This window comes from Garra rufa, chromosome 2, assembly GCF_049309525.1.
Source record: "Garra rufa chromosome 2, GarRuf1.0, whole genome shotgun sequence".
Taxonomy (NCBI): domain Eukaryota; kingdom Metazoa; phylum Chordata; class Actinopteri; order Cypriniformes; family Cyprinidae; genus Garra; species Garra rufa.
The window spans coordinates 27,707,506-27,732,956 of record NC_133362.1 but is presented as its reverse complement, the minus strand read 5'-3'; the positions used below and the strand labels follow the sequence as shown (position 1 = coordinate 27,732,956).

The 25,451-nt window shown below is 37.9% G+C and overlaps 1 protein-coding gene and 1 pseudogene across 1 annotated transcript; both read right to left on the bottom strand.

Annotated features, from left to right (window-relative positions):
- Positions 1-9,491: 9,491 nt before the first annotated feature.
- On the bottom strand, positions 9,492-15,466 carry LOC141325916 (uncharacterized; annotated as a pseudogene).
- LOC141326320 (uncharacterized) lies at positions 14,301-24,559 on the bottom strand. The gene is made up of 3 exons (XM_073835062.1): positions 24,446-24,559; positions 21,179-21,681; positions 14,301-18,859 (listed from the first exon to the last, which is right to left on the bottom strand). Exon 3 carries the CDS (start codon positions 18,847-18,849, stop codon positions 17,485-17,487), a length of 1,365 nt encoding a protein of 454 aa, XP_073691163.1. The 5' UTR covers positions 18,850-18,859; positions 21,179-21,681; positions 24,446-24,559; the 3' UTR covers positions 14,301-17,484.
- Positions 24,560-25,451: the final 892 nt, after the last annotated feature.

Here is a 25,451-nt window from a genome sequence, read left to right as displayed (position 1 = left end):
GCATATCCAATAGCTCAGAAAAACTTGATGATGTAATAGAAACTATGGACTCTCTCTTTTCTAGCACTTTAGATACAGTTGCTCCAGTGCGCCTAAAAAAGATTAAGAAAAACAGTCTAACACCGTGGTATAACGATCATACCCGCGCCCTAAAGAGAAAAGCACGAAAAATGGAACGCAGCTGGAGGAAAACAAAACTAGAGGTTTTTCGTATTGCTTGGCGTGAATGTAATTTATCTTATAGGAAAGCATTAAAAACTGCCAGATCGGATTACTTTTCATCTCTCTTAGAAGAAAACAAACATAACCCTAGGTATTTGTTCAATACTGTGGTTAAATTAACTAAAAATATAGCAGCAACAGGTGCAGACATTTCCCAAAAGCACAGCAGTAATGACTTTATGACGTACTTTACCTCCAAGATAGACACTATTAGAGATAAAATTGTAACCATACAGCCGCCCGCTACAGTATCGCATCAGATAGTGCGTTGTAGATCTCCTGAGGAACAATTCCATTCATTCTCTATTATAGGAGAGGAGGAATTGTATAAACTTGTTAAATCATCTAAACCCACAACATGTATGTTAGACCCTATTCCATCTAAGCTACTAAAGGAGGTACTTCCAGAAGTCATAGATCCTCTTCTGAATATTATTAATTCGTCACTATCATTAGGATATGTCCCCAAAACCTTCAAAATAGCTGTTATTAAGCCACTCATTAAAAAACCACAACTTGACCCCTATGAATTAATTAACTACAGACCAATTTCGAATCTCCCTTTTCTGTCAAAGATGCTAGAAAAGGTAGTATCCTCACAATTATGCTCCTTCTTAGAGAAAAATGGTATCTGCGAGGATTTCCAGTCAGGTTTTAGGCCATATCATAGCACTGAGACTGCTCTAATTAGAGTTACAAACGACCTGCTCTTGTCAAGCGATCGTGGTTGCATCTCTCTATTAGTGCTACTGGATCTTAGTGCCGCATTTGATACTATTGACCACAACATTCTTTTAAATAGACTTGAAAATTATGTAGGCATTAGTGGTAGTGCACTGGCATGGTTCAAATCGTACTTATCTGACCGTCATCAGTTTGTGGCAATAAATGAAGAGGTATCATTTAGATCGCAAGTGCAGTATGGAGTACCTCAAGGCTCAGTACTAGGGCCATTACTTTTTACGCTTTACATGTTACCCTTGGGAGATATCATCAGGAAACATGGTGTTAGCTTTCATTGTTACGCTGATGATACTCAGCTCTATATTTCTTCGCAGCCCGGCAAAACATATCCATTCGAAAAACTAACTGAATGCATAGCTGATATTAAAAACTGGATGGCGAATAACTTCTTACTGTTAAATTCTGAAAAAACAGAGGTATTAATTATTGGACCTAAAACCTCCACAAGTAATGACCTAAAACACAGTCTAATACTAGATGGCTGCTCTGTAAATTCGTCGTCATCAGTTAGGAACCTAGGCGTCCTATTCGATAGCAATCTCTCCTTTGAAAGCCACATTTCTAGCATCTGCAAAACCGCATTTTTCCATCTTAAAAATATATCGAAATTACGACCTATGCTATCAATGTCAAATGCTGAAACATTAATTCATGCGTTCATGACCTCAAGGATAGATTATTGTAATGCTTTATTGGGTGGTTGTTCTGCACGCTTAATAAACAAACTCCAGCTGGTCCAAAATGCAGCAGCTAGAGTTCTTACTAGAACCAGAAAGTATGACCATATTAGCCCGGTTCTGTCAGCACTGCATTGGCTCCCTATTAAACATCGTATAGATTTTAAAATCTTGCTAATTACTTATAAAGCCCTCAATGGTTTAGCTCCTCAGTACTTGAACGAGCTCCTATCGTATTATAGTCCTTCACGTCCGCTGCGTTCTCAAAATTCTGGCAATCTGATAATACCTAGAATATCAAAATCAACTGCCGGCGGCAGATCATTTTCTTATCTAGCGCCTAAACTCTGGAACAATCTACCTAACACTGTTCGGGAGGCAGACACACTCTGTCAGTTTAAATGTAGATTAAAGACACATCTCTTTAACCTGGCTTACACATAAAATCATTAACACATTCCTATAATTCAAATCCGTTAAAGGATTGTTAGGCTGCATTAATTAGGTCAACCGGAACCGAAAACACCTCCCATAACACCTGATGCACTCGTTGCATCGTAAAAAGAATGGCATCTACGCTAATATTAGTCTGTTTCATTCTTATTCCGAGGTCACCGTAGCCTCCAGACCCAGCCTGTATCCAGATCAGATGGTCACTGCAGTCCCCCGGATCCAGTCCGTACCCAGCTTAGATCATGGATCACCACCTGGAGATGACTTCAATAGCCGTGGATGTCAACCAGATGAGCTCCAAGGCGGATCATCAATAAAGACCTCGCCAACCTTGACGGCCATCGGCGCTACACCACAGGATCCTGATGAGTTCTCTACAATCAGACATTGGTACAAACTGTTGTTTGGTCTGGCCAGAGGAGAACTGGTCCCCCGACTGAGCCTGGTTTCTCCCAAGGTTTTTTTCTCCATTTCTGTCACCTGTGGAGTTTTGGTTCCTTGCCGCTGTCGCCTCTGGCTTGCTTAGTTGGGGACACTTTCCAGCGATATCGTATACTATTTGAACTGAACTGACGATGATATCACTGAATTCATTGATGAACTGCCTTTAACTGAAAATTGATTGTTACAATAATGCGTTACTTACACACTATTGTGCTGTTTAAATACTGTGCAGTTGCTTTGACACAATCTGTATTGTAAAAGGCGCTATATAAATAAAGGTGACTTGACTTGACTTGACATATATTCAGCAAGACATAAATATGTTACCGCCTAGCTGCAGCTAACAGTATAGCTCATACTAACAAAACACAGTAACACACAGTGGTAGGATACTAAGATATGTAACCTAATCGCGATTAGCATATCACTACAGTACACTGTAACGTTATATTGATGTAACTAGCGTTATTATAGTCTATAGAACTTTATATAATAGTAAAATGTACTTACCTTTTGCAGTTTGCATGACCTTTAGCTGCTGGTAAAAGTCCATATTCGCGTTTGTTTGTTCTCAATCTTCATTCCACAACCAAAACTCGCTCAAAATATGAATTAAACAGTCAGACATAAAATAATCCATGTGAAAGCCGTTGCTAGAGGAACGACCAAAGCAGTCTGCACTGCAGCAGAAGCCGATCAGCATATTCAAATTTGACCGGGAAACGGCTCCCTGGGCCTATACTAGTCATTGGCCAGAATAATTAACGGCAGCGATAATCAAACGCTCATTGGCTGTCGCCGGTACCGTCATAGATTGCGACTTGCAGTGTTTCCGCCGGTAATGCGTGATTTAAATAAGAAACGCGCGTCAATTGAGAGAGATAGTGAATTCGCTATAGCTTTTTCAGCATTTAAGAACTTAAATTATGCACTGCTCGCCACACTAAATTATCATCCTACTGTATATTCTACCAGAGAAGACTGCAAACGTATTGTCATTTGGACTTCTGTGGTATTGCTTTTTGACACGACTTCTGCAAATAAATACACTCACTCTTTATTGGTTAATCTGTTCTTTATAAAAATAAACCATTTTTAATGCAATACATTTTTATTGCATGGTTACATGATTTGTGGATTTTAAGACAGATTTTCTATTTTATACATATTCTACTTCTGTTTTATATAAAATTACAGAGTTTTAATGTAAAATATACCTATAAAACTAATAAGAATTACTTTCAAATTACACTGTGTTCCAAATTATTATGCAAATTATATCTTTCTCCGATTTTCATAATTAGTCAATGCAAATGACAGTCAGTATAATTTTTAAGTCATCAACCATTAGGGTATAATTTGAATTTTATTGAACAAACATAATGATAACAGTATTTATTTCAAAAATAAAAAACTGAAAATGCACTGTTCCAAATTATTATGCACAACAGAGTTAAAACATTTTATAGGTTGTAAAGAACTGAAAATTGACATTTTCTGAATTTGCAGCATTAGGTGGTCATATTTACTGAAATCAAAAGCTATTTCAATCAAAAACATCCTAACAGGGCAAGTTACATCTTAACATAGGACCCCTTCTTTGATATCACTATCACAATTCTTGCATCCATTGAACTTGTGAGTTTTTGGAGAGTTTCTGATTGAATTTGTTTGCAGGATGTCAGAATAGCCTCCCAGAGCTGCTATTTTGATGTGAACTGCCTCCCACCTAATAGATCTTTTGCTTGAGGATGCTCCAAAGGTTCTTAATCTGGTTGAGGTCAGAGGAGGATGGTGGCCACACAATGAGTTTCTCATCTTTTATGCAGATAGCAGCCAATGGCACAGAGGTATTATTTGCAGCATGAGATGGTGCATTGTCATGCATGAAGATGATTTTGCTACAGAAGGCACGGTTCTTCTAAGGCCCAATCCCAATTCTATTTTCTACCCCTTTCTCCTACCCCTCGCCCCTTCCCCTTGTCCCTTGAAACAAAGTGTAAAGGGGAAGGGCTAAAATATTTCCCCAAAGAAATGGGACACCACTACAACACTGTGATACGTCATCATACGTTGTCGCTAGTTCCTAATGTTACGTCAGAGGACATGCGCAGATGTTTATCACTCATTCCAAGATGTCAAAATGTTGTCATGTTTCAAAAAGTACAAATGTACTGTGTACACACCGTTCATTCACATGTGGCCGTAAGCAAAACAAACAACGCATTATCACATGCGCGGCAAATTGCTGATCAGTGTAGTGGTGCCTGGAGAAGTATATATGCTTCATTTGTGAATTTCGTTTTCAACTTTCTATTTGAACGCGTTCGTTTTCTGGATCCTTGGACTAAAATGTTTACAGGGGTTCACTGGTTTAAGAAATTTCTGATCGTAAAAATCAGCTTCTTTTTATTTGTAAGGTATCATTTTTATTATTATGTACTGATTTAAATTACTGGTGGGTGGTTTTAGCGAATATTTAAATTTATTCACATGACTGGATGAGGTGGACTGCCATGATTTTGGCGAATGCAGGACACTACTGAATAATGCGCATCAGAGGGGATTTAAAAAGTGGAAGTGTGTATACACTGTATACCTGCGTACACCCTCCACTACACCACCGTTGCAAATTGCCGTGCCACTGGTCTTTCATGTTTCTAACATGCAGTCAAGTGTATATGACATAAAAATATATTTTGTAATATCGTGCAATCAGTGCTATCTGCTAGCAAACTTTAGCGATTTTTTTGCAAACGTTTATTTACAAAACAACACCATAAACACAAACACAAGATTGAAGGTAATATACATATAATGAAACATTGTCATGAAAATCCTTATTAACGGCAAAAATTACTTATATTTACGAGTCTGCTTGCTCGAGTGAGCAGCCATGTTGGAAATTTCTCTTAGCCCTTCGTTTGAAGTGAGGTCCTGAAAAATCTTCGTTTGGAGGGCTATCTGGCCCTTCCCCTTACCCCTACCCCTCCAACCAAACGAGAAATGAGACACCCCTACCCCTTCACGTGAACGCGCCAAACGGAGGGGTAGGGCTAAGTGAAGGGGTAAGGGGTAGAATTGGGATTGAGCCTTATTGTACCATGAAAGAAAGTGGTCGGTCAAAACTCGACATACTTTGCCGAGGTCATTTTCACACCTTCAGGGACCCTAAAGGGACCTACCAGCTCTCTCCCTATGATTCCGGCCCAAAACGTCACCTCCTTGTTAACGTCGCAGCCTTGTTGGGACATGTTCCATCCACTACTCCATCCATCTGGACCATCCAAAGATGCACGACACTCATCAGTAAACAAGACTGTTTAAAAATTAGTCTTCATGTATGTCTGGGCCCACTGCAACCATTTCTGCTTGTGAGCATTAGCTAGGAGTGGCCGAATAGTAGGTTTATGCTCAACTGCAAGCCTCTGGAGGATCCTACACCTTGATGTTCGAGGGACTCCAGAGGCACCAGCAGCTTCAAATACCTGTTTTCTACTTTTGGCAATTTAGCAGCTGCTCTCTTAATCTGATGAATTTGTCTGGCAGAAACCTTCCTCATTCTGCCTTTTCCTGCACAAACCAGTCTGTGCTCTGAATCAGCCACAAATCTCTTCACAGTACAATGATCACACTTAAGTTTTTGTGGAATATCTAATGTTTTCTTACCTTGTCCAAGGCATTGTACTATTTGACGCTTATCGGCAGCAGAGAGATCTTTTTTCTTTCCCATATTGCTTGAAACCTGTGGCCTGCTTAATAATGTGGAACATTCTTCTTAAGTAATTTTCCTTTAATTGGGCTTGTTGGGTTTATATGTTTTAAGGGGACATTCCATAGGCGTAATGGTTTTTATACTGTACAAACCGTAATTTCTATCGCCCTACACCTACCGTACACCTAAACCTAGCCCTCACAGGACATTGTGCATACTTTTACTTCCTCAAAAAAACTCGTTGTGTATGATTTATAAGCCTGTTTCCTCATGGGGACCTGAGAAATGTCCCCACAAGGTCAAAATCTACTGGTATTACTATCCTTGTGGTGACATTTGGTCCCCACAACGTGATGAATACCAGGTACACACACACACACACACACACACACATACACACACACACCTGCAGTTCATCACACAGACTGTTTATAAGCCACTCACATACACAGCGGCTGTATCCGAAATCGCCCCACTATTCCCTACATTAGTCCACTCGTACAGTTCACTTGAAGGAGTGAATGAAAACGAGTGAGTGAATTCGGACACTAAGTGCACCGGAAGGACTGCCACTTTTGCATAGTTTTGCTTACTGTTTAACAATCATTTAAAATGGACAGTTCCAGTAGTAAGATTAAAGGATTTATCTCGAACTATGTCAAGGAATTTACGTATAAACCCTGGTTAAACAATTTAATAATCAATTTGCAACGAATTTGTACCCGTGTTGTACGCTGTATTACGCAGTGGACGAGCGTGTTGTAAAATTAACTGATGGATGATTCAGCTTCGGCGCCATCGTCTGGCGAGACGCAGGAATTCAGTCGGCGCGCGACTCTCACAATGCATTATGGGTTATCTCTAGCTGTTGAGCGTACACTGGTTGTACACTCGTTTTTGCGGTGCATTGTGGGATTGAATGAGTACACTATGGTTTCGAACACCACTTAAAATGGCTGTCCCCTCAAATAGTGCACTATTTGAGGGTATAGGGGGCGATTTCGGATACAGCCAGCTTGTTCGCGAAGTCTTGTATTGCCCCTTTTGTCTTTAATGATATAAGACCTAAAATAACAGTCAAGTTGTTAGTTTACAGATATTGTTAGTAATATTACTAAGTTATGAATGTAATTTGAAATAACAGAAAACTACTGTAAAAAGTTAGTTATTTTATGTAAAATTAGTTTGTTTTTTTCAAACAGTGCAGTTCAAACCAAACTTAGCTTATAAATATGCCATTCAAGACCCATATATGCGTTCCCAGATCAAACCCATGCCCACTTGGCCCATAAATATGCCATTCAAGACCCATATATGTGTTCCCAGTTCAAACCCATGCCCACTTGGCCCATAAATATGCCATTCAAGACCCATATATGTGTTCCCAGTTCAAACCCATGCCCACTTGGCCCATAAATATGCCATTCAAGACCCATATATGTGTTCCCAGATCAAACCCATGCCCACTTGGCCCATAAATATGCCATTCAAGACCCATATATGTGTTCCCAGATCAAACCCATGCCAACTTGGCCCATAAATATGCCATGCAGGACCCATATATGCGTTCCCAGATCAAACCCATGCCCACTTGGCCCATAAATATGCCATTTAAGACCCATATATGCGTTCCCAGATCAAACCCATGCCCACTTGGCCCATAAATATGCCATTCAAGACCCATATATGCGTTCCCAGATCAAACCTATGCCCACTTGACCCATAAATATGCCATTCAAGACCCATATATGCTTTCCCAGATCAAACCCATGCCCACTTGGCCCATAAATATTCCATTCAAGACCCATATATGCATTCCCAGATCAAACCCATGCCCACTTGGCCCATAAATATGCCATTCAAGACCCATATATGTGTTCCCAGATCAAACCCATGCTCACTTGGCCTATAAAAATTCTATGCAGGACCCATATGTGCATTCCCAGTTCAAACCCATGCCCACTTGGCCCATAAATATGCCATGCAGGACCCATATGCATTCCCAGTTCAAACCCATGCCCACTTGGCCCATAAATATGCCATGCAGGACCCATATATGCATTCCCAGATCAAACCCATGCCCACTTGGCCCATAAATATGCCATGCAGGACCCATATATGCATTCCCGGATCAAACCCATGCCCACTTGGCCCATAAATATGCCATGCAGGACCCATATATGCATTCCCAGTTCAAACCCATGCCCACTTGACCCATAAATATGCCATGCAGGACCCATATGTGCATTCCCAGTTCAAACCCATGCCCACTTGGCCCATAAATATGCCATGCAGGACCCATATGCATTCCCAGTTCAAACCCATGCCCACTTGGCCCATAAATATGCCATGCAGGACCCATATATGCATTCCCAGATCAAACCCATGCCCACTTGGCCCATAAATATGCCATGCAGGACCCATATATGCATTCCCGGATCAAACCCATGCCCACTTGGCCCATAAATATGCCATGCAGGACCCATATATGCATTCCCAGTTCAAACCCATGCCCACTTGACCCATAAATATGCCATGCAGGACCCACATATGCATTTTTAGATCAAACCCATGCCCACTTGGCTCATAAATATGCCATGCAGGACCCATATATGCATTCCCAGATCAAACCCATGCCCACTTGGCCCATAAATACTTCATGCAAGACCCATATATGTGTTCCCAGATCAAACCCATGCCCAATTGGCCCATGCCTGTACCTTATGTGACCCATGTAATCAGCTCATATGGGCTTCCTATGTGGGACTCATACTACAAAACCTACATGGGACCCGCTGATTTCACCCAGCCAAAGCCCATGCCCACACAGTTCCCATGGAACCCCTAGTAAACCCAGCTGGGCCCCACATGTCATTGCTGGCTGGGTATAAATAGTGTTTATTTGTATTTTTTTTCCTTTTCCTGTTTCTCCTCACTACTGTTATGTTTTAGATGAAGTTTCTGATTCACCCCCATCATTGACAAAACTGATGATCTCACATCAAACACAGGAACTGATTTAACCAGCTTTAGAAAGTCTATAAAGCAGAGAAACATTAGTACAGAAATAAGTGAATATGCTGAATCTATCACTGATGTTATACAGATTTATTTTATGGATAATACAACTTTTATATTAACAATGATAATAAAGAACCTTTCAACTTTGTGAACAAAGACTGAAGAAAGGACAATGCTTTTGTTGGTCTAGTCTAACCATTCATCATTGAGGTTTCTTACTGAATTTCACACATTTTCTGTTTTGCCAGTGTCCCTGTGGCTTTGATTGCAAGTCGAACTGCCTCTGTATGACTGAATCCTTTAATCTCTGCCTCCTTCAGTGCACTTTCTTTCTCCTCTGGAGTCACCTCTATCTTACCCATGAGTTTGGCTACAGCTGTTATGCACATGTCAGAAAAAGACTGCTCAGCTTCTCGTCGTGAATCCTCTGCTAAACGCCCGAATATTTTCTGCCATTCGGTTTGACTGACTACTTTAAACACGTGCTTGTACTGCTTCACTTTCTCATCTAATTTTTGCTTTTGAATCTCCTGAATGTGTTTCTCTGTTTTATCAAACATGTCATTGGTAAAGTGCATCCCCCTATTTTCTTTCACCATCGTCTCTATTTTACTGAGCAGATCTTTGAACTGTTGGTAAGTGGCAGAGTTGTTATCCAGACAAAAGAATCTGTTTCCACAATTTTTAACAAGGGTTTGAAGGTCTGGATCACCATTAAGTAGATACTGTTCAATGGTTTGCTTGTCTTCTTTTAACTGATCTTTGTGAGTGAAGAGAATCATGGTCTATTTCTCCATCTGTTGTCCAAACGTTTCTTTAAGCTCTATTGTGTTTTTCTCCTCCTTAGTGAATCGACCCACTTTAATGACGATAATAAAAACGTGTGGTCCAGGAGATGAGTATGTTATGCATTTTAATATTTCAGTTTTAATCTCATCTTTACTAAGTTCATTGTCATGAAGTCCAGGCGTGTCAATCACCGAAATCTCTTTACCGATTCTCACTGCAGTTTTTGCCCGACATTGTTTTGTCTGAGAGTTTGAACTAGTAAAGGATTTGAACAATTTTTTGCCCAGAATGGTGTTTCCAGTGGCACATTTCCCAGCAGAACCAGCCTGATCTTGTCTTTCTTCTCAGGAATCTCCATCTCACCTGGATCTTCTGCTGGTGAACTTTCTTCTGAAACTACAACACAACAAAGATTTTAAATCACTCATCACTACAGTGTGATTTAAATTCTGCAACATTCCGGAACATCTCTTCTGATTTAAGATCAGTGTTACATTTATAGATGGTAGACAGTCTGACTGTCAAATTTGATTGCCATATGTGGAAAAAAAGGGACTGTCTTTATGAGTTAACCATTCATAATACACTTAAAATACTGATTAATTTATGAATGAAAAAAGAAATTGAAATTCATTTAACTCTGAGTGCCACTTTACAAGGCTCAGCTGATGATTAACATGCTGAAGCTCATGTTTCACCTCCTAGAGAGCAATGACATGAATTCAGTGTATTGAACAATGCCAGCCTTGGGAAATCCCTTAGACATTGAAAGAATACTACAACAAAGATATCACTTTTATCTTGTTACAACTAACGGCAAACTGATTTTTTCACAACTGACACAATGACTTGAACTAAAGAAGACAGACACATCTGAACTGAAAATGTTTAGTTACCTTGTCACTGTCTGTGGCAATACCCTTTCTACAAAAAGCTAAAACAAATATTTTTTTTCTTAATTAGTTACATTTTTCTAATTTTTGATTAGAGCAGTGGTGGTCTTAAAGGATTAGTTCACTTTCAGAACAACAATTCACCGATAATTTACTCACCCCCTTGTCATCCAAGATGTTTATGTCTTTTTTTCTTCAGTCGTCAAGAAATTATGTTTTTTGAGATTAACATTTCTGGAAATTTCTCCATATAATGGACTTAAATGGTGATTTGAAATATGAACCTCCAAAATGCAGTTTAAATGCGGCTTCAAAGGGCTGTAAATGATCCCAGCCGACGAAGAAGGGTCTTGTTTACCGAAACGATCGGTCATTTTCTCCGAAAAATATTTTTAATATACCTTTTAAGCACTGAAACTCATCTAGCACTAGGGCTGTAATGCGCGTTCGCGACTCTACGTAATCTACGTAATCACGTCTGTGTATTCCGGCTCAAAACAGTAGGGAACGGCGGAAAAACTCCATCTCATGTTCTCCTCAAGCTTCAAAATCATCCGACATTGTTGTATTTTACGTTGAGTAAAGAGCGTTTGTCTTTGCAAGATCGCTTTGTAAACACTGGGTCTATAGTTCTGCATACGTTGTTTCGATGTGAATGCGTAGTACGTAACATCGCGAACGCGCATCACAGCCCTAGTGCTAGATGAGTTTCAGTGCTTAAAAGGTATATAAAATATATTTTTCTATCAAATGATCAATCGTTTCGGTAGACAAGACCCTTCTTCGTCAGATGAGATCGTTTACAGCCCTTTGAAGCCGCATTTTGGAGGTTCAAATTTCGGAGCACCATTTAAGTCCATTATATGGAGAAATTTCCAGAAATGTTTCCCTCAAAAAACATAACTTCTTGACGACTGAAGAAAAAAAGACATAAACATCTTGGATGACAAGGGGGTGAGTAAATTATCTGTGAATTGTTGTTCTGAAAGTGAACTAATCCTTTAAGTATTTGCATTTTATTAAAGTATTTTTATTTTGAGAAACGTTACTCGTTATTTTTATGTTTGTTACTCATTATGTTTAAGCCCACTGCAATGCTTAAATACGGACACACCCACATCAATATCTCTACAGTGTAGGTTATAGGTAAAAAGAAAAGAAAAGAAATACAAATAAACAAATGAATTAAAAAAAAAACACTAATTCAATTACCAAAAATTATATATATAAAATTAAATTAAACTAGTAGACTATATAAAATTACAAAATAAACATTCATCAATTAAATTAAGTGCATTAAAACTCAAGTAGAATCAGAAAATAATGACTGCATGTTGCAGCCATCAAAAACAAAATGTGTTTATTTTTACAGAATACTTAAAGTTGGTTAGTGAAAACACTGGAAATCTTTTCTTTGTACTTTTGTAAATTAAATGAAGGGTAAAGATAATTAACAAATCACATATTTTTGGAACTGATTAATCTGAGCCTCATTTATCTAAGCTTATACTGGTCAAAAATGACTTTCTTTTGAAAATGAACAGTGGGGTTGAAAACAGGAGAAACATTCAGGATCATGTTCATCATATTCATGTACAGAAAACAAATTATTTTGATTGTAACAGGCTTTCTTTTTCACAGAGATTCATTTTATTCTCAGATTAATCAATCTGCCAGTTTTGAAGCAATTTACAATAAAACAACTTACAGTTGATCTTGCAAGTTTCCTTGCTATCACATCTCCTCATTTGTTCCATGACAAATTTCCCAGCGTTTTCCTCCATCATTCTTTCAATCTTCTGCAGTAAACCTTGGACTTGACCTTTTACTTTACATTTGTTATTGAAGCAGTGAAACCTTCCTCCACACTCCGTCACCAGTTGCTGAAGATCTGCATGATCTTGGTTTTGTAAATATTCATCAGTGGTCTGTGGTTCATCCAGTTCCTCCAGTTCATCTCCATGTGTGAAAAGGACCATTATGTATTTTTTAACTCTAGAGCCTAATAAACACATAATGAAATCGGGGGTTTTTTCCTCATTTTCCAATGGTTGCTCTAAAGGAACAGTGAGCAGAACTGCACTGAGACCTGATGAACAGCAAGAGACAAGCTGCTCTTTCATCTTCTCCAGCTCCTCTTGATCTAGATTTAACTGTTCAATCAATCAGATATGAATATTCAGCATGCACAATTGCCTATACTAATTATTCCAATTGATAATCATGCTATTTCTGCCTCAAGTGTATACTCCTTTCTCAAAACCTCATACAAACCACTCTCCATAACAACTAAGTCGTCATCAGTGGTAACATACAAACTTTATTTACTGATTAAATTTAGGAGACACTACTTACATTTTCCTCAGGAAACATGAATCATCAGAGGATCCATTGAAAAGACCCTACCTGCCCCCTTAAAAACTATACTATATTTTCTATATTTGTCACCTTTCCTGAATTGTAATTTATGTCCACAGAAAGCACTTAGCATTTTTATTTGGGAATGCCTGCACTTTGTCCCTTCTGGTCCCAACTTGTTCATGCCATATTCTTCTTAGAGAGGAATATGGTTTCGACTCCAGAAATTCAATTCAATTCAGACTAAAGGAACATATTTGTTTGCTTAAACAGTGTAAAATGAAGCTTTCTTACCAGGAAGTAAGCCTGTCGCCATCTTCACTGTATTTGACTGACCACAACAAGCTAAGAAAAATGCTTCTGAAAAAGAAATACAATTCACCACATAAAAAAGTTTGATTAAAAATCATGATTAAAAAAAACTAATAAATAAAAAAAAAAAAAACATATATGCATAAAAACTGTAAATGTATATATATGTAGCCTATATTATTTCATATAGTTAATATCACATGATAAGTGCCGTTTTTTCCTTCAAAAATAAGCATGACTACAAATGTAATATTGATTTTATACAACAGTTCGATAAATAAGTTAATATTAAAAGACTTAGTTTTAGACAGCATATTTCCTGTTTTTGCTCAATTTCGCCAACAAAAACCAATTAGTTACTAATTAGTTAATAATATATATATATATTATTAAGGAGTTGGAGAATGAGCCTATTTCCAAATAAAGTGGAGTGTTCCTTTAAACCGGCCCCTGTAAAAAGGAGAGTTTATCAGATGTGGCATTTACCTGATCTCCCGACTTTCAGAAGTCATTAATTTCCCACCTTAATTATAAATTTGACCCAATTTACCAAGGTGGTAGCAAATTCTGATGGCCGTATTGAGTAATGTTTATTTTGCCTGTAAATGTATTTCAGATAATGAACATGGATGATTACAAAAACATCAAAACACAAAAAGTGTTTACAATTAAGTGCCATATTGCTTTTATTGTTACAGAAGAATACAAAGACAAAAACAATGCTGCTGGTGAGACATTTAATTTGCTCTGACAAATAACTGAACAAACCATATTCTACTTCCAAGTGTCGAAATGTGTTACTCTGAATACAGTTTAATCCCTTTTCTATGTTATTTTCCCAATAACCAGTTATTTGGTGCTGCTAATTTTCTCATTATTGTGAAATTGATTGGAAATTATATTTAGAAATATATTTTTTGGAAAATATGTATGCTACTGACAAGTAAGGACTAAAATAATTAGCTCACCTGCTACATCTGATATCTTACTATTTACATATTATTAATATTATTATTCAGTGTTAATAAATTACTATTTAAAAGTTCAGGGTCAATATTTGGGGTGTTATATATATAGTTATATATATATATATAAATTGAAAGTATTTTTTTTCAGCAAGGATGCAATAAATTGATCAAAAGTGACAGTAAAGACATTTATAATATTACAAAATTTATGTGACCCTGGACCACAAAACCAGCCTTAATCGCACGGGTATATTTGTAGCAATAGCCAAAAATACATTGTATGGGTCAAAATTATAAATTTTTCTTTTATGTTGAAAATCATTAGGATATTAAGTAAAGATCATGTTCCATGAAGAAATTTCCTAAATTTCCTACCATAAATATATCAAAACTTGATTTTTGATTAGCAATATGCATTGCTAAGAACTTCATTTGAACAACTGAAGGTGATTTTCTCAATATTTAGATTTTTTTGCACCCACATATTTCAGATTTTCAAATAGTTGTATCTGACCAAATATTGTATTATAACAAACCATACATCAATGCAAAGCTTATTTATTCATTATAAAACAATTGACCCTTTTGACTAGTTTTGTGGTCCAGGGACACATATCTGTTTCAAATAAATGCTGTTTGATGCTGTTTTATTGTATTCTGATCAAATAAATGCAGTCTTGGTGAGCAAAATAGACTTCTTTCAAAACTATGAAAAAAAAAACTTACAAACCACATATCTTTGAACAGTAGTGATTTGTAAATAGTATTTTACTTTTAAAAGCAGTTACACATATTTGTGATACCCTCTGCCTTACTGTCATGCTTTGACCAGCAGATAGCGCCACAGTTACTGGATTCTCTTACCTCCATCACAGTGCTTCCACAGAATTAAACAATAAAAGTTTTTCATTGAATAGACGTTTCCCACATAGACTTATGCAACACAGGAACCTCAAGAGCAATTCACGATTATAAATTATCCGACAAACTTTCTCTAAATTAAAAAAATATTTTAAATCTACTGAGCAAACTACTACAGCATTTAAGTCCGGTGGTAAAAATTAAAGGAAGACATGATTTTTCTGAAATGTTTTATCCAGTTCTATGGAAGCCCGTTTCCACCACGGAATTAAAAAAAAGAAGAAGTTAATTGCGACTTTTTATCTCAAAATTCTGACAGTTTACATATTGCAATTGCAATTGCATGCGCACTGGCTCATCTAGCCAGAAAAATAAGTGTTTTTTAACGCTATTAAAGCACAAGGAACTATATTTATGAGGCAGTTCTTGTTGGATTTCTTTGGAGATTTCAAATATGAAATTTAATCGTAAGTTTGGCGAACAGTTTTGGAGAATTTGATGTTTCCCTATTCAAAGAGATAGGAGCTGCACTTGGATGCCCGAGAGGCGTTTCAAAGATGGCCGCCGAGTGACATGACTTGTCTTAAAAGGACTTTGGTTATAGTCAGAACTGCAAAATATAAACTCACAATTCTGAGAAATGAAGTCAGAATTGTGTGATATAAAATGGCAATTGCGTGTTATAAAGTCAGAATCACAAGACATAAACTCGAAATTCTAAGAAATAAACTCACAATTCTAAAAAATAAAGTCAGAATTGCAAGATATAAACACACAATTTTAATTTTTCTTTTTTAGAATTGTGAGTTTACATCCCACAATTAGGAGTTAAGTCAGAATCGTTCACAATTCTGAGAACATATCAGTCTTTCCTCCTTCTCAAAATTAGGACTTTACAACTCGCAATTGTGAGTTTATATCTTGTAATTCTGACTTTTTTCTTGTGTAATATAAACTCGCAATTGCGAGTTATTAAGTCAGAACTGCGAGATATAAACTCACAATTCTGAATTGCGAAAAAAAAAAATCAGAATTGTGAGAGACAAATTTCAGAATTGTGGCTTTACATCTCACAATTCTGACTTTATAACTCGCAGTTCCAACTTTTTATCTCACAGTACCGGAAAAGTCAGAATTTTGAGTTTATATTTCACAATTCTGAGTGAAAAAGTCAAAATTGTGAGGAAAAAAGTCTGAATTGCGAGATATAAACCCACGTTAAATAAACTTGCAATTGCGAGTTAAGTCAGTACTGCCAAATATAAACTCGCAATTCAGACTTTTTTTCTCAGAATCGTGAGATATAAACTCATAACTGTGAGTTATAAAGTCAGAATTGTGAGATATAAACTTGCAGTTCTGAAAAATGAAGTCAGAATTGCGTGATAAACTCGCCATTGCATGTTAAAAGTCAGATTGCGACACAAAAATCGCAACTGAAAAATAAACTCACAATTCTTAGAAATAAAGTCAGATTAAATAAACTTGCAATTTGCGAGTTAAGTCAGAACTGCCAGATATAAACTCGCAATTCAGACTTTCTTCTCAGAATTGCGAGATATAAACTTGCAGTTCTGAAAAGTGAAGTCAGAATTGCGTGACAACTCGCAATTGCATGTTATAAAGTCAGAATTGCGAGACAAAAAATCGCAACTGAGAAATAAACTCACAATTCTGAATTGCAAGAAAAAAAGTCAGAATTGCGAGATGCCAACTCGAATTTGCAAGAAAAAAGTCAGAATTTCTGACTTTATTTCTCACAATTGTGAGTTTAAATCTCACAATACTGAAAAAAAGTCAGAATTGTGAGTTTGTTTCATGCAATCCAGAGAAAAAAGGTCAGAATTGTGAGATAAAAAGTCGCAATAACCTTTTTTTTTATTTTTTATTCACTGGTGGAAATGGGCTTCCATACAGTTCTGTCATTCAAGGACAAAAAGAAAGTAATGTTGCTAAATAAAATCCCTATTTTTAATATTTACTTGGCTGTCGAAGGATTTAAAATGTCTGTTTGGTCATGTAGGTCCTTAGTCCACTGCACCGGTGGTGCGAGAACAGCAGGCTGGACGGCGCAACAACCCCAAAAAACCCTTTTTTCTCCTCTGGGTCGATCCTGAGCTGTGCTGGGATGTTGTTGTGTTCTGGCGCGTGAGCTTTGCCGCTATTCCCTTAGTCTCTTTGATCTGTATCTCTAGATGTTTCTGAATCGCAAGTCCAAGTTCCTCAGGATCGACCGAGGCTCCGTACACCTCCCAGGTCATGCCCTCTGCATCCCATTTCACCTCCCTCACAGGAGACTTCTGACTCTTTGACGGCGCTTTGCCAATCACATTCGTCTTCTCCTTAACCAGGCACACTTCTGGGAACACATGCTGGGGATGTTTCTCTGAGTCCTGACCCACTTGCACTCCTACATCTCTCAGTTCTTTTTCTGCGGTCATGGTCCCCACTTCCCTCTTGGCCTTTTCATCTACCCACTGTTGGGCGCCAACTGGACGCAGCGGAGCAGGCCAAGAGCAGTCCAGATTGCAGCAGTGGAGGAGTCGCTTACCGTCCAATCCGGTCTCACTGACAGAAGAGATGAGCCGAGGGAGAGCGAGCAGGTTGCCTGCTGATACTTGGCCCTTGTAGTTCTCCTCCATTCCTACTAAGTGTGGAAGCAGCTGCGCCGGGGCAGGAATTGGTTGCGGGTGGCAATACGCCGCAAAAGTGTCCTCGACAGCACCGTGGTGGAAGTGTGAGTTACAACAAACAGCTTCTTCAAATTTGGGGCAGGTGGACTCTGGAATGACTTCACAAATCTGAATGAAGCCATGTTTGGCTGGTTGAGTTGGGCTGCCCGAGCCGCTACTTCCTGCTCTCGTGGACATGGTCACCGTATTGCTCTGCTGAAGTGGCAAGGCCTGTTTACACACTAAAGAAGGAAACGATTGTGCACAAACATCCTGATCTCTTCCTTGGCAAAAAGATGCACCCGCTTCACAGTAGAGAGGAGAAGCTGTGGCTTCTTTAAAAATCTGCAAGCTGTCTGAGTGGCTTCTTTGTATTGATAACAGATTGTGCTCTTGTAGGTCCTTGTGAGGAGATAAGACATGTTCTCGGTGCACTGTCAGTGAACCCCTACACGTGTGTTTATTCTGATGGATCACCGGCTGTAAACACACACCGTCAGACATGTGGGTCTCAGAAATGCAGTGACAACTTGTATCCTTGACTACTTGTATATGGCTGCTGTCCTTGAGGACTTTTGAGGAGTACGATGCTTCATTGGAGCTCTTTAGGGGTACGTCTTCAGGCTTTACCTCTGCTGAACTGCACTGAACTCTGACAACAGGGTCTGAGGGGATTGTGCCCCCTGGTGGGGGTGACACAGTGTGCCCAGTCTCCGCCATTGGATGTCTGCTGGAAATTAATGGGAAAAAAATGTCAGTTCCACTTTATTTTGATGGACTCCTCAGAAATTCTGTTGACTGTAAGTAACTTTGCAACTACATGTCAACCGACTCTCATCAGAGTACACTGTAAAAACAATTTGTTGAGTCAATTTAAAATAATTTGTTACCTGGCTGTTTTTGAGTTCAGTCAACTCAAAAAAGTTTAGTCAACTTGAAATGTTAAAGGAACACTCCACTTTTTCTGGAAATAGCCTCATTCTCCAACTCCCCCCGAGTTAATAAGTTGAGTTTTACCATTTTAGAATGTATTCAGCCATTGAAAATGACCAACGAGTTTAGATATTTGTCCTATTTAAAACTTGACTCTTCTGTAGTTATATTGTGTACTAAGACCGGCGGAAAATGTAAAGGTGTGATTTTCTAGGCCGATAAGATTAGGAACTACACTTCCATTCTGGTGTAATAGTCAAGGAAGTTTGCTGCCATAATATGGCTGAAGCAGGCGGAGTAATATCACACAGCGCCTGAAATTAGTTCCCAGCTAGGTTAGCGTTTGCACATGTGCTGCGTGATATTATTGTGCATGCTTCGGCCATGTTACGGCATCAAACTTCCTTAACTATTACGCCGGAATGGAAGTGTAGTTCCTAATCTTATTGGCCTAGAAAATCACACCTTTACATTTTCCGCCGGTCTTAGTACACAATATAACTACAGAAGAACAGGAGAATGGCTAAATGGATTTCAAAACGGTAAAACTCAACTTATTAACTCGGGGGGAGTTGGAGAATGAGCCTATTTCCAAATAAAGTGGAGTGTTCCTTTAAGTGGTACTAAGTGATAACTTAGTAAGTGATATTTGAGTTGATTCAAATTAAAATTTGAAGGCAGAATTTTTAAGTTGAACAAAACAATTTTTTGTTAAGTCAACTCAAAAAAGTTTAGTCAGCTTGAAATGTTAAGTTGTACTAAGTGACAACTTAGATATTTGAGTTGATTCAACTTAAAGGCAGCTGGATAACTTACCCAGCTTTTAAGTTGAACAAACCAAATGTTTTGTTAAGTCAACTCAAATATCTAAGTTGTCACTTAGTACAACTTAACATTTCAAGTTAACTAAACTTATTTAAGCTGACTGAACTTAAAATTTTAAGGTTTAAGGTTTAAAAAAATTGTTAGCTGACATGCACTGCCATTCAAACGTTTAGGTTCAGTAAGATTTTTCATGTTTTTTAAAGTCTCCTATGCCTATCAAAGTTCTGTTTATTTCATTGAAAAACAAAAACAAAAAAGTAATAATATGAAATATGAAGTTTAAAATAGCAGTTTTCTATTTGATACACATTAAAATATAATTTATTAATTTTCAGCATCATTGCTCAAGTCTTCAGTGTCACACTCCTTTAGACAGTCCTTAAGAAATCATTAAAATATGTGACATTCAAAACTGTAATAGAGTAATAGCTGCTGAATATTCATCCCAAGAATAAATTACATTTTAAAATATATTAAAATAGAAAAGTTATTTAAACTGAAATAATTTTATTTAATAATTTTATATATGTTAGCTCAAATAAATCCAGCCTCGGTAAGCTTAAGAGAATTCTTTTAAAAAAGCCCCTAAATCTTTCACCTTTGGTCAGGCTAGACCAGTACTGTGAGTTTGTGGCAAAACCACCTGTTCGTCTTAACTATGTGCACATGAGGGGTGGGGCAGGTAGAAATGTCTAGTAAACCAGCTATTTCTACCGACAAGGGTCTCAATCCCACAGGAGTTGCTCTCTCACTCTACAGTCCCTATAAGCATGCTTTACAATATATATGTTTTTGTTGTTATTCTGACAGACAACAGCATAAACACTGAGACAAACCAGCAACCAAAACAAAACCTTTTGGTTCTTTTGGTAGAGCTTTCTTAAAGTGGGTCAAAGGCTGTTTTCCCCATTAATCCAGTGTTTGCTTTGCTTTAGATGACATATCACGTCAACAGGTGAGAAAATTATCTACTAGCAAAAAAAAGATCCGCAACAAACATCAGAAATAACATTAATACATGTTTAGTATTTAAATTCGAATTCTAAATATTAAAGTTAGCTAAAGTCTCTTTCATATTCGTCTGAATCATATTAAGTTCTATGTCACACATGAAAGGATTGTGCCACTGAAAAGCCTCTCATTATTAATTCATTAAAGGCCCGAGTGCATCTTTTTTTCCATTAAATCAAAAATACCTGTCAAGGTGAGAACTCCATCCAGTGTCCCTAAACCTATCCACACACACATCTAAAAATAATAGCAGACAATTTTTTCAAAAGAAAATGTTTACCTTGTGTCTCAGTCACAGATGAAGCTCCCTTTGATGTCCTCTCTGCCCTGTCTTTACCCGTCAACTCTCTTTTCAATGGTCTCTGCGGTCATCCCAGACTCCCAAGAGTGCAGCGTCAGTCCAGGTCCTTATAAAGGCAGGATCCGTCGGCACAGATCTCTCCGTCACACGTCACCCATCCTGGCCCTTGTCCTTTCCTTCAGCATCCCCACTCCAGCAGTGAAAAAGATGGAGGGAGCTTCGGGATTATACTCGTCTTTCATCTGATTACAAACCAGCCTCAGTCACATCTTCAAATCCCCAGGCAGGAGGGTGTGTGTATGAGAGAGAGAGAATGAAGAAGGAATGTGTGTCCCTGTGTTCGTGTGGGTGTTGTGGGGAAAGACTATATGTGTGATGTGGTGGAGGGCTGAAGGAGATTGGATACTGGAGAAGGAGGAGAATATGGAGATGAGGAGGTGCAGCGGTGGTTAAGCCGTCAGCGTTGATGTCACTTCATGCATCTAACAGAAAATATAGGGGAAACACTTGAATGAATGTGAAGGATATCAATGAACGGACAGCCAAATTACCTCTCTGTTTCTTACTCGCTTCCTTGAAATGTCTTGAAATGCCCTCACTGTCTGTTGTGGATGTGTGCACACACAAACACAGTGGAAATGTGTTTCTATGTTTCACCTCTATCTTTATAAAGACGTGCCACTCCCTCTCTAGGTCTCTCTGGCTTAACCATCATTCTCCCCCTGTTGCTATGGAAACAACATTTCTCAATGGGGCTGAGATGAATCTTCTTTTATTTGTGATACTGTGAAATTACGTATTGTCTTTCTACTATTATAGGATCACCGCAGTGAAGTGGGAATAATGAACACTGGTGCCTCTGAGAGTCATTTGTGGGCAGACAGTTCATTCAGCAGTTCATTCACAAGTTTATTACTTGTTTTCTGGGTGCTAGTTAACAGAGGGAATATAATTTAGCATCCCTTTGGAAATATTGTAAATGTAAATATTCAAATGTTACCCTTCAATAAAACTTTACCTTCATAACAATGCAACAGTGTAGATTAGTAACATTGTTGATAGTTTGTCATGCTCTGTAAACTCTATCTATCTATCTATCTATCTATCTATCTATCTATCTATCTATCTATCTATCTATCTATCTATCTATCTATCTATCAAGGCTGGGTAAAAATATCTCATTTTTTACGAAACGATATCGATTCTTATCGATTAGTGTAGCTTCTGGTAATGAATAGAAAAGGTGCCTTCCATCCAATAAATTGCAAAAAACGTTTGCTTTGTTACTTTTGATATGAAACAGATTTAAAATCTTGGATTTTTTTTTACAGTATTCAAACAATAAATGTCGTTTTGGCGCTGTTTAATGTGGAGTGGCAGATGGCTATAGCGCCTCAGTTGTCAATTTAAGAGAAGCGACGTGAACTGATAATCTCTTCCGATTTAAGGCCACTTTCAGCACGATATAAACATGACAACTAAAGGTATGTTAAATGAAAGTACAACTTACCGAATTCCGTTTCTTGTCTTATATAATCGCTTAATTGGTGTTTCAACAGCGCAAGAAGTCAGTACAAAAGCTTGTAAACAATGTCACGCAACGCCACATTTAGGCTACCTCAGAAAAAAAAAACATAGCTACTCGTGACCATAAACTCATTAGTCAGCTAGAAAAATTAGCTCTAGAGAGGAGCATTTTGATAAATATATGCACCATATAACATATTCATAATAATTTATACTGTTCTTCAGTGTTATGTTTGAATATATCCGTCAAGTTTTCATGACAGCCACCTTTGAAATATATTTCAAAAAACGAATTCGAGTAGAAATTTAATTATGTTATTGCGACTTTATTAAGAACTTTATTATTATAAGAACACTGAGTGTAATTTAAGTGTTTGTATACAAATCAGTTAATTTTAATCTTTAATAGTAGTTTAATATTAGTAATAGCCTACCAACTGACTTACATGTATATTTTACAGCATTAGTTGAGAGAATTTTTTCCCTTGAGAAATTTGGCATGTACTGTACCTGATATATATCCATAATAATCAATATTGAATCAAATTGAATTGAATCGCAAGCAAATAGAATCGAAATTTGTATCAAAACCCAGCCCTATCTATCTATCTATCTATCTATCTATCTATCTATCTATCTATCTATCTATCTATCTATCTATCTATCTATCTATCATCTATCTATCTATCTCTATCTTTCTCTATCTCTCTCTCTCTCTATCTATCTATCTATCTTTGTAGAAGGAGAGAATCCCTAAGACTTAACATCTGGACAGGGGTGTGGTCATAAGCACACAGATTAAATACAGAAATGGACCAGGAGAAAGAACAAGCCACAAAGCAGTCAACACCAATCATTACTTGTGTAGGATTGATGCTTCCTTTTATCAGAGCGTTAAAGATGGATGTGGCCACTATTGACGTGTCCATTTTTCAAAATGAATTGGGCTTTGCTTGTGCTGCTGACACAATTTTCAGGCTTTATTGACAACTCACATTATAGAGCAACAGCACAATACCAAGCTGTACTGCAGCGAAATAAGTGATCTGACCTTATTTACAGAGAGTTTCAAATTCTGCTCTGTAAGACAGAAAAAAAAAGCCGCTACATGATCAGAGAGTGCATTCTGAGCTGCATTGTTGATAAGAAAACACTGCGGCCCGGCAATGAAGGGCAAAAGATAGGAACAAGGTTAAGCAATGTAGCTGTGTCTAATAAACAAAGAAACTGCTGACAGCCATTCAGTGACTCAGTATGAGAAAAATTTACTTTTTACTGATTAAACAAGACAAGAAGAGAAAGGGTCTCAAAAAGATTAAGCAGGGAATTGCTGTATTCTCCTTTCTTTTTTAAACAAACATATTTATGTATACATTTTTGCACAAGAATTACAGTCAAGCAGGAGAAAACACATTAAAATCCACTTGACCTGTAATTTGCACAATTTCATTGGTGATCTTTGTACTAAAGTGCACTCACACTAGTTATATGCAAATTAACAGAAAGAGTGTGGCACTTAAATGCGTTTTTGAAATGCAAGTCTGGCAGAAAGTATCAACATAATCAGAACCATTCAGAAACACCAAATCACAATTTTATTGAATCTACATTATTCAGAAAGGAGCTCTGAAACACAGTTAAATATTACACACAATGTCACTTGATTTTCTCCTTTTGATAAATAATCGTTTACACTGACCGTGATCATTTTCTACTGACCTGGCATAGCTGAGATCAGTGCGCTTTGGTGGTCCTGGCTGAGTTTTTGTGCCTGTCTCAGGTGTCCTTTAATGGGACTCTGAACTTTCTCTTATGAAAGATAGTCCTTCAAGCATGAGTCATGCCTGTTCCAAAGGGCACTATTGTTCTCTGTCTCTTCCCTGGAGCATTTGTTCCTGTCCACTGTTCACACGCCTACCTGAGCTCCGTCACACCCACACTGGCATGTTTACATTCTCACCTTCGGATGTTAAAGTGTCAATACTGACCCTTTGAACAATTGAGTCAGTAAAGCCACTCCCCATAGATTCAGTTTCAGAAATATTATTGATTTGTGCTGCTGGTTATGTAATGTCAGACTAATTAAAATGTATTTTTAGTTTCTCATTTAAACAAAGGATAATTTTTGCAATAGCTAAACTGCAGTTTATTTAAAGGAATCTTATGTAGGATTGTGGCCAAAACTGGTACTGCAATCACTTTCAAAATACTGTAGAACGGTGTATCCCCTCCCTCTCCCCCCTGACTCAAGGTTGCCAGCTAAGCTGCAGGATCCAGCAGGAACCTAGGCTGCTACAAGGAGCTTCCAATGGCAAGTGACGAGTCCTACACAGTATATTTTTTTCTTCTGTTGCTTCACGAGAGATGTTTTGCGAAGTAATTATGTATCGCAAAAATTTACTAATGGCGATTAGCCAAATATTTCTTAAAGATGTACTGTAACACCGTGTCTACACCGGACGCGAGCGGCGCGGCACAACGCGACAAAATACAATAGAACCTATTTGGGGCCGTTCATATGTCGCGCCTAAAAACGCGTGGAAAACACTAGGCGCGCCGCTTTCTTCCTTATCAACAAAGCGCTCGGGCGCTTGCGCTCCAGAAGAGTCTGCCGTTTCTAAGCAACCATCAGCTGCGCTCTAGCTCCAAGCCTATGCGTCTCCATGCATTGTTTCTTCTATTAGCGTTAAAATAATGGGGGCTTGACAAATCATAAAGTTCAGGA

Excerpts from the sequence above, each read along its gene's own strand:
- LOC141326320 (XM_073835062.1), bottom strand. The coding sequence starts at position 18,849 with ATGGCGGAGACTGGGCACACTGTGTCACCCCCACCAGGGGGCACAATC.